Source organism: Chrysochloris asiatica, unplaced genomic scaffold (genome assembly GCF_000296735.1).
Source record: "Chrysochloris asiatica unplaced genomic scaffold, ChrAsi1.0 scaffold00261, whole genome shotgun sequence".
NCBI lineage: Eukaryota > Metazoa > Chordata > Mammalia > Afrosoricida > Chrysochloridae > Chrysochloris > Chrysochloris asiatica.
In genome coordinates, this window is record NW_006408779.1 from 2,213,475 (window position 1) to 2,223,502 (window position 10,028).

The 10,028-nt window shown below is 46.2% G+C and overlaps 1 protein-coding gene across 1 annotated transcript in view; it reads left to right on the forward strand.

The window, feature by feature from the left end:
* GPR133 (G protein-coupled receptor 133) overlaps window positions 1-10,028 on the forward strand; it is a 97,955-nt gene that overhangs the window by 8,856 nt on the left and 79,071 nt on the right. Inside the window, exons 4-6 of the mRNA XM_006874081.1 lie at window positions 3,120-3,203; window positions 7,110-7,205; window positions 9,213-9,335. Coding sequence (XP_006874143.1) covers window positions 3,120-3,203; window positions 7,110-7,205; window positions 9,213-9,335 — 303 coding nt within the window. The remainder of the gene's footprint in view (window positions 1-3,119; window positions 3,204-7,109; window positions 7,206-9,212; window positions 9,336-10,028) is intronic.

Sequence of the window (10,028 nt, forward strand, 5' to 3'; positions counted from 1 at the left end):
ATGAGTATTCCGGAACACTTAATTGTGCTCATGAGGAATCTGTACATGGACCAAGAGGCAAGTTGTTCAAACAGAACATGGGAACACTGAATGTTTTAAAATTAAGAAAGGTGTGCAACTAGGTTGTATTCTTTCACCATACTTATTCAACCTGTATGCTGAGCAAACAATTCGAGAAACTGGGTTATATGAAGAGAAACGTGGCATCAGATTGGAGGAAGACTTGTTAACAACCTTTGGTGTGCAGATGATACAACCTTGCTCGTTGAAAGTGAAGACGACTTAAAATATTTACTGATGAGGATCAAAGAGCACAGCCTTCAGTATGGATTACATCTCAATGTAAAGAAAACAAAAATCCTCACCACTGGACCAATAAACAGCATTCTTATCAACAGAGAAAAGATTGAAGTCATCAAGGACTTCATTCTTCTTGGATCAACTATCAACACTCATGGAAGCAGCAGTCAAGAAATCAAACGACATAATTGCATTAAGCAAATCTGCCGCACAAGACCTTTTGAAAAGTGTTGAAGAGCAAAGATGTCAGCTTGAGGACTAAGGTGCCCCTGACCCAAGCCATGGTATTTTCAATAACCTCATATGCATGTGAAAGCTGGACAGTGAATAAGGAAGACCATAGAAGAACTGATGCTTTTGAGTTATGATGTTGGAGGAGAATATTGAAAGTGCCATGGACTGCCAAAAGAACCAACAGATCTGTGTTGGAAGAAGTGCAGCCAGACTGCTTCTTAGAGGCCAGGATGGTAAAACTTCGTGTCTCATACTTTTGACATATTGTCAGGAGGGAACAGTCACTGGAGAGGGATATCATGTTTGGTAAGGTGAGAGAAAAAGAGGAAGACCCCCCAGAGAGATGGATGGCCAAGGGGTAGGTAGCATCAATGGGCTCAAGCGTGGCAACAATTGTGAGATTTGCCCAGGATTGTACAGTCTTTCCTTCTGCTGTGCGTAAGGTTGCTATGAGTAGGTACCAACTCGATGGCACCTAACAACAACAAGCTGCAAGAGTATCCATTTGTTTGTTGGAGCTACCCATCCTCTTGGGGTGTTTTGGTTACAGTAGCACCAGAGGACAAAGACTGGCAGTAATAGATCAGTCTTGATGGCACTTTGGTTCAATGCTTGGACTGCTAACCGAAAGGTTGGTGGTTCGAACTCACCAGCCATTCTATGGGAGGAATATGAGGCACTCTGCTTCCGTAAAGATGGTAACCTTGGAAACCCTTTGGAGCAGTTCTGATCTGTCCTAGAGGGTTGCTAGAAGTTGGAAATGACTTGCAACAGTGGGTTTGCTTTTGGACTTCTGATCCTGAACCTCTCCCTGAGAGCAGCTGGTGGGCTTGATCTGCCAACTTTTTCGTTAACAGTCTCGTGCTTACCCTTCAGCACCAGCAGTGCTCCTTTGAAGAATGTTGTTGTTCTGAAGTACCATTGAGTTGGTTCTGATTCACAGTGAACAGTTTTTACAGTGAATACGGTTTCGGAGGAGCAGTTGGTGTGTTTGAACTGCCAACTTTGTCGTTAATGCTCATCCTACACGGCCACAGCCGGACTCCTTTTCTGAAGGGATAAATGTAAATAATTCATAAAGAACAAGAAGGCAATGAGGTATGTGTCTCCTCATGCCCCAGTCCCTCAATTTGCTAATCAAATATTATATTTCTTAGTAACATTCCTATCTCTCTCTGTCCCTCACTCTCTGTCTGTGTCCTCTATCTCTTTCTGTGTCTCATTCATCTCTGTTTCTATCTCTCTCAGTCTCTAACTCTCTGCTTTTGTCTCTCTTCCTCCCTTACCACCTCCCTTGTCTTCTCTCCTTCCTCATCTCCCCTGAGCGCCTGAATTTCACACAGCTGGTTCCTAGTTTTCCCCACTCTCCTTCTCAACTTAAAAACCTCTAGGGTGTCTCATTTCCGTCCACATCTACCACCCTCGCGGCCACACATTTGTTAGTCCCCATGTGCTTGTAGGATTGGAGCCAGCCCTCCACGGTGGAGCCCAATTCTCTTATTGTTCCTCCTTTACAATTGTGATTCTTTTGTTCTTAGATGTTTTATCTTTATTGGTTGCTTTTATAAATCTACTCTTTTTAGCACTATTATTTTGGAGATAATAAAGCTGCTAACATCTGTGTTTTGGATCTGTGTTCTCCTTCTTCCAGAATTCTTGTATTGTTTGTAATAGTTTTTCCCTGACTACATTCTTTTCTTGTTAGTAATAGCTTTTCCCTTTGGTTATCAAGCTTACCTCACTTGAAAATAAGGATCATATTATCTGCCTTTTAAAGTGATTTTTTTACCTTATTTCTCTCTCTTGTCTGATCACCTCTGCATCACCTCTTCAATAATGTTGAATACCAGTGGGGTACCAGTGGGGTTTTTGTCTTTTCTTTGACACTAATGAGTCTTCATCTAGTGCTTGCCCATTAAGCATGGTGGCTTTTGTTTTCCCAAGTTAAGAAATATCTATTCCTATTTGTCATGTTTTATCCTTTTAAGGAAATATCCATTGCCTTCTAATTTTTAAGAGTTTTTTTTTTTTTTAATCTAGAGTGTGTGCTTAATTTTATCTAATGCCTCCCATAGTCTTGTGATAGCTTATTACTGTGAGATGCTATCAAGTCAGCTCTGACTCACAGTAACCTGATGTACAACAAAGGAAGCTGTCTGGTCCTGCCCCTTCCTCACAATTGTTGCCATGCTTGAGCCCATTGTTGCTGCCGCTGTGCCGATTCATCTCCTGAGGGTCTTGCTCTTTTCTTCTGACCCTCTATTTTACTGAGTGTGATGTCCTTCTCCAGGGACTGGTCCCTCCTGATCACATGTCCAAAGGACGTCCGACGAAGTCTCACCCTCCTGGCTTCTAAGGAGCACGGGGCTGTGCTGTAAATGCTGACTGTTGTTACTGTTGTTAGGGACCATCGAGTTGGTTGTGTGACTCGACAGGCCCACTCCTCATCGTCCTTACAGCCACTCCCACATTATGGTGACACCTGATAGGCCCTGCTCTTTATAACGTGTGTGGCATCTGCTTCCTTGTCTTCAGGTCTTTCCTTCCCACGGGTGACTTTAACATTTATCCTTGTTCTCCCACAGGGTTTGAGATCTTGGCTTCGGCATCCCATTACTGGCCACTGGAACATGTGGACGGAATCCATGAACTTCAGGACACAGCTGGAGGTAGATGCGGTCGGGAGATGCGGACAGGTGGCTCTCTAGGAGCTGGGGGTGGGCATCTGGAGGAGCAGGTGTGAAGCAGGACAGGGGACTCACACACACACTTGTAGGGCTTGCCCTAACTATTTTACTGAAAGGTTTGGTATCTTTGTGGTGGGCGTTGTATAGATGAGAATCAGTGTAATCTCCTTTTCCCCAACAACCTTACACAGCAGCCGTTGCTGCCACAGTGATCTGCAGACGAGCCCACAGGTGTATCTTTCGGTCTGTAAACCAGTGTCCCGTCAGCACCAGAGGCTGTGCCCACTGTGGTCACCTTATTGCCACACTTGCCAAAGACATCCCTGCTTGCCAATCAACTTCTCCAGCTTACCCGTGCCAGCTCCCCTCCAAACTATTACAGTTACCTAAGATTCTTTCCCATCTGGTGGTGCAAACTGTGAAAGTGCTCAGTTGCTAACCTCAAGGTTGGGTGTTCGAGCCCACCTAGAGGCTCCTTGGAGGAAGGGGCTGGTGATCTCCTTCCAGAACGTCAAGCACTGAAAACCCTGTGCTGTTCCAGTCCAACACAGATGGGTCACTATGCGTTGGAGGTGTCTCCATGGCAACTGGTCTGTAAGATGTTTTCAATGGTATCCAAGGGCACAGAGAACAAAGTCTCTGTGAGGTTTCACTTAGACATTTGAGATGAGCAGAAACCAAGATATTCCCAAAGACTTTTCCATTCTGATAACCACACCAATCCTGCTGCTGTTCCATCCATCCCAAGGCACAGCGCCCTAATAGGGCACAACAGAACTGTCCCACAGGCTCTTGATGGACACAGACGGCCACATCTTTTCCCATGGGGCAGCTGGTAGGTTCAAACCTCCGACCTTGTGATTAGCAGCCAAGCATTTCACCCACTGCGCTACCAGGGCTCCTTTCCCTTCACACAGGAATGATGTTTGAAGGGTACATCCTGAGTGATGTAGGGGTGTTTTTGTGTGGTTTTTAAAATTCTGTTTAGTGTGTGGCTGAGATTAAACACAGTGAAACGCACGCTGATTTATCAGTTTCACACATCCGATTTTGACACAGTGATGCGTCTTCTCACTGCGCAGCCTTCTCAGCCGCCCTTCCCGCTGTTCCTCCCTCGTTAGCCTAGACTCACCGTTCCCCAAAGCCTAATCACTCAGGTTGCTCTTGTCAGTTTATCCCATAGAGAACAGAAGGCTCAAGACCTTTTTTCCCTTTTTTTTTTACTAGTTAATCTAAACTCTCATTGTCAGCAAAAAAGAGGAAGACCCCCTAAGAGATGGCTTGACACAGTGGCAGCAAACAGTCGGCTCAAACAGAACAATTGTAAAGCGGGTGCAACACCAAGCGGTGTTTTGTTCTGTTGTTCACAGTCGCTGTGAGTCGGGACTGACTCCGTGGCATCAAATGCCAAAAGCAACATGATTGGGTTTTCAGAAGACTTCTGGGATATTTTTGTTGTTTAAGATTTAAAGATGATCTCAGGGCATCCTTTCAGGGGTTCATCCAGCCTCTGCTTTCACATTTATAATTTACTTTTGCCTTCAGTTATGTGACAGGCTGTATGTAGCGCATGCTCAAGTTGTCTCTAACGGACTCGTGTAATAGACTTAGGAAACACCAAAGTATTGATTGCTACCTGTATGGTACTCATACTTGCATGGGTGTATCCCACACAAAACGTGTTTAGACACGTGTCTGTGATCACAGGGTGGCTTTAGACAAGTCTTCTCAGAAATGTTCCTGTCTTACTCTTGTTACCGGGCCTCTGGAGTGAACGGTCCAATCAAAACAGTGGCTTGTGAGGGGCTCTACTGGGCCGGTTCAATTCAAGCCATAGAGGTCATTATGGCAAGTGCATTATTTTTTGGACTCCAAGGGGGTCATCTTGATAGATTCTTTCAGAGGACACAGGACGATCATGGGGGCTTATTATGAAGAACTTTTCAGAAGATTAAAAGCTGCATCAGTGAGAAAAGGGCCAGGAAAGTTTCTCCCCACATGACAACGCAGCTGTTCATACTTCAAGGGTAGCGAGGCCTGTTCTGAGAGATGTCTGTGGGGAAACCTTACCCCATCTGCCCTTTAACCCTAATCCTGCCCCTTCAGACTTCTTTTCATTCCCCCAAACTCCAAGGACATAGAAAATGAACACAGTTTGAATCCTTTAAGATTGCCCAAACTGCCGATTTGAAGCAGTGTCCATCGAAGATCTCAGAACTCTCCAGGGAAGAGCTAGAGAGATGCTGACAATGCCTTCAGGAGTGTCTAGTCCTAAATGGAGGCTGTGCGGAAAAACAACAGCTTCACATTTTGATACTTTTGTTGAATCAAAGTTTCCATGATTTTAAAGCAATCGTTTTCTACATACCCTCCTATATCACTGATGACTAGGCTTCCAACACCAGCCCACCAGATTGTCCTTATTCCTTGTTCCTAACTTGCCAACAACGGTTCTATAGAGCTTGCGCAACCTCAGAGCCCAGCGCTGGGCTGGGCCAGCACGCAGAGTAGTGATGGCGGCTCGTTTGAATGCTGGAGTTTTCTCCAGCCCATCTGCACTGTAAGAACCAAATCGGTTCCTGTGGAGGCCTGTTCTATGGTCAGCTCAAAACAAACGGCTCTCCCTCGTTATAATCGCCTTTTCTTTTCTCAGGGCCTTCATCTGAAAAAAAATCTTCGAAAAAGATTTCACCTGGTGCCAACAAGTAATTGGAAAACTTGTTTAGTTTAGGAAACAATTTTTATTTTTTTTAATTCAGGTCATCCTTCCCATAAGAGCTCGAATACCTATGAGTATGTCATTTGCAGAGTAGAGTGGCACCTTTCAATATTTTGATAAGGCCTTTCTATGAAATATTCTTTTCATAGGGTGATATATTGTTATTGTGAACTGCCATGGAGTCGGTTCCGACCCATAGCGACCCTGTATAGGGTTTCCAAGGAGTAGCTGGTGAGCTTGAACCACCGACTTTGCAGTTCAAATGCTTTGCTGTCTGGTGCATTAGCCCACAGCACCACCCCAGGACACTATAGGTAATATTGTTATGGGCTGTGGAGCCGGTTTCGACTCATAGCAACCATGTACAGGGTTTCCAAGGCTGTAAATATTTATGGGAGTAGAAAGTCTCATCTTTCTCCCGCAGAACAGCTGGTAGTTTTGAACTGCTGACCTTGAGGTTAGCAGCCTGATTTGTAACCACTACGCTCCTTATAGGGTCAAAATTAACTGCATATGGTCAAGTTTTGTTGGCTTCCAGTAAAACCTTACAACATGTTCATGCTTATGCTGAAACACCTGACTGGTGAAGGTTCTGTGGTATTTCCCTATTGGGCCCATTCTTTACAGCCCTGTACCATGCCACCATTTTTAATCCGATCACAGGCTTCTTAAGAAAAAAAGAACGAACAGAAACCATCCTCACATTGAACTGCTGGGGACAGTGGTGGCTTTGGAAGCAGTCCGTGGCATGAGGCGGGGTTTCCTGTTGCTGGAGTCTCTGCTGTGTTGTCTGTCTGTCATGATGTCATACAGTTCTTTTCACCTGTGTCTCTGTCCCATCTGTTCCATGACATCACAACCATCGGCCTTTCGTTAAGTTCTGTGTCATATCTCTCAACCGAGCATTTGCTTGGGAGGTGGAGCCAGCACATTGAGACCATTTGTTGGTGGCCAGATTCTGCAGGAACAAAGTCCTCACAGCACGGCTTGGGCCACTGAAGTGGGCTGCGATGAGTGGAGGGTGGGAGGTCAGGAGGGGAAAAAAAAAAATCCAAGATGGCCCTAGGGTGGACTGGGCGTGCCCCAGGTGAGTTGGGTTGAGAGATCTGTTGGTTCCATTTGTGTTATCACTCACGTATTGTGCTTCTCTTTTTTGTCGTCTCGTCCAGCCTCCCGAGCCCACAACTTCACTGTGCTTCCTCCCCATAACACCACCTTTGTGTATACCAATGACTCCACCTACTCTCACTTCTCAGCGACCGTAGGTGAGCGCCTGCCCTCACGTGGCTCCTGGACCGGTGGTGGTTTTAAAGGCCGGTCCAACGTGCTTGCAAATGAGCAAGCAGCCAAGAGAAGAGTGTCTGCTGCAGGGGAATTCCACCTCACCTGTCAGGGTTCCCTCTGTGGGTAGCGCCATAGCCACCATCCAGCCGGGAGTGTCGGATTTCTCGTCTTCAGTACCTTCCTTCCCAGCCAACAAAACAGGCACAAGCTGAGATCGTTTCTAAAAATATAAGCAGTTTAGATGACTTGAGCAGGGCTTCAAAAAGTCCGTGGAGAAATGGAATGGAAAGATGATGGAATTTTTCCGTGAGCTTTTCGAAGCCCCCCTCGTATTCACACCCTTTTAAAGGAGAGAATTCGAGTTGCCCTTAAATGGCCTCATCCACAGCGCTCGGACTTTCCAGTCAGCTTTTCTTCTGTAGTGGGAATTCTCTTTTTAAATCCCCAGAAGTTGTTGTAGCAACACGTACCCCCAGATTCCTCGTTAAGTCCCCCAAAGCCATGTGTTTCGTGATTCTCCTATCAGCTCAAAGGGAAAGAGATCTGAGCCATGTGGCATTTATTTATCTGGTTGTTGTAAAAGCCCAGGCTGTTTATGTCTCATCTTTTGGTCTTTTCCCAGCACAACCTGATTGTTCTTCCAAGAGGGAGGCCCTTGGTTTCCAGAATCAGTGTTTCAAGCCGCGTGGTTTGGGGGTTCACATACCCCTGTGCCGTTCCAATACTGCTGGCTGTACATTTCACGTTGTAACCCGTAGAGCCTCCCTTGTGAGAAATGAGCTGAATGAAAGACAAAGGGGTTAAAAAACTGTCCGAGGAAACATCCAGTCTGCCCCTGGAGTCTGGTCAGCCATCTGGGTGTGGGCGTAGGACATCCGAGGCGGGTTAGTGGTCAGGTCAAATGCCCCAGGAGCCCTGCTTTCCGCTTGTCTTCATCGTGGCTGATAAATACAAGAGCAGCAGGTGTTCTGGCCCCCACCCCATAACTGGGTGAGGTGTCCAGGAGACTCTGACCGGGGCTGCCCCACAAACACTGCCCCACTGTTGCGTTGCATAAGCTTCGTATCTCAGCTCTGTAAACCATTTACCTCACACCCACACCATCAGACGCATCAGTTCTGGGAACTGGGCAGAACTCGGGGGTGGACTGGGATCCAACTTTTGTAGCCAGGCAAAACCTGACTCCACGTTTCCTTCCTGTAGTCTGAATGGGTTCTTTGAAACTGTAGGCTCCCGTGTTGGGACCAGGAGCTCCCAGTTAGAATGCAAAAGGAGTGAGAACTAGGCTGTAGTCTTATGTTGAAACTTGTACCTAACTGCTTTACCCAAAAAGTCGAACGCGAGAATGATGGAAACAAACAAGCTCATAAACAAGCTCATGCTGGTTGAATGAAAGCTTAGAGCCATAGAGCAGACTGTGTACACCTCAGTAACTCAATTATTGGTGAAGAGGATTGTTATGATATGATTACTGTGTTTTTATGCAAATAGCTTGGGTTTTTGACAGCTGTGCCCCCTCCCCCCATGTCTGTAGGCATGTTATACTAATTCTTGAACATCTTGCTATAACAAAGAATCTAGCATAATGTGCTTACAGGTGTCCCTACGGGGTGGGGACGGCACAACTGGCAAAAGATGTTTTATATGTGCGCTATTTGGATAAAAGTAAAATCCATGGAAGGGGGCTTCAAAAAGTTCGTGGGAGCTTCCATTATCTTTCCACTACATTTTCCCACACACTTTTGTAAGCCTCCTGCTGTAGCTTGTTGCGTGTGATGAATAGAGCAGCGGGCCATATTATCAAGGCGTTATATTGCTACGTAAACCCTATACAAATGTAGTGTAGTGTGGAAAGCTGTAGAGATCTCATTGCAAGCATAGAGACCTATATATACCATACATAAAGTGTCTGTCCATCTGATGCATGCCTTTAAGTGTTGGATCTCGTGACTTGATGAATCTGCAGTGCTGCGGTTTTTCTCACTCAGATATCGTAGAAGGGAAGGTCAACAAAGGCATTTATCTCAAAGAGGAGAAGAGGGTCACGCTCCTCTACTACGGAAGCTACAAGAACTCGTGCATCAGCGACCCCACCCAATGCGGCCCTGAAGGTGAGTGAGGGGTCCGCCCTGTGCTTCATTTCTCGTGCGTCTCCTATGTGGCAGCACCTGCCCCTTAGGGCCCTGGCAGATGGAAACAGGCAGTTCTCACCCATGGAGGACTGCAAGACTGTTTCAAATAAGTGTGTGAGGCCAGGGGAGCGGGGGATGCAGGCATCTGGGATTCCAGTTGGCTTTAGAAAGAAAGAATGCAAGAGACCCATCTAGGGCTTGATGCCCAATCATCTCTGACTTAGTCCTTTAGTTTTGCTAGCCCAGAAATACTCCATGTGGGTGACTGTGGAAAGCAGAAATGTGCATTCTCTACCATTTAGGGGACAAGAAGTCTGAATTCAGGGGTGGCTTTCTCTCCCCATCGTCACTGAGGGAAGGTCCTTGACCCCTTTCAGCATCTGTGGGTTTGGCGGCCCTGAGTGCTCCCTGAGTGCTCCCTGAGTCTTGTCATCAGTTTTCCCTGGGCCCAAAGGACACACAGAGCACACACATACCACATACAGAGCACACACAGAACACACATCTACACATGCCACGCAGAGAGACACTCATACCACATACAGACACACACAAAGACACACATACCACACAGAGGCATACAGACCACACATAGACACACATACCACATACAGAGCACACACAGAACACACATCTACACATGCCACACAGAGAGACACTCATACCACATAC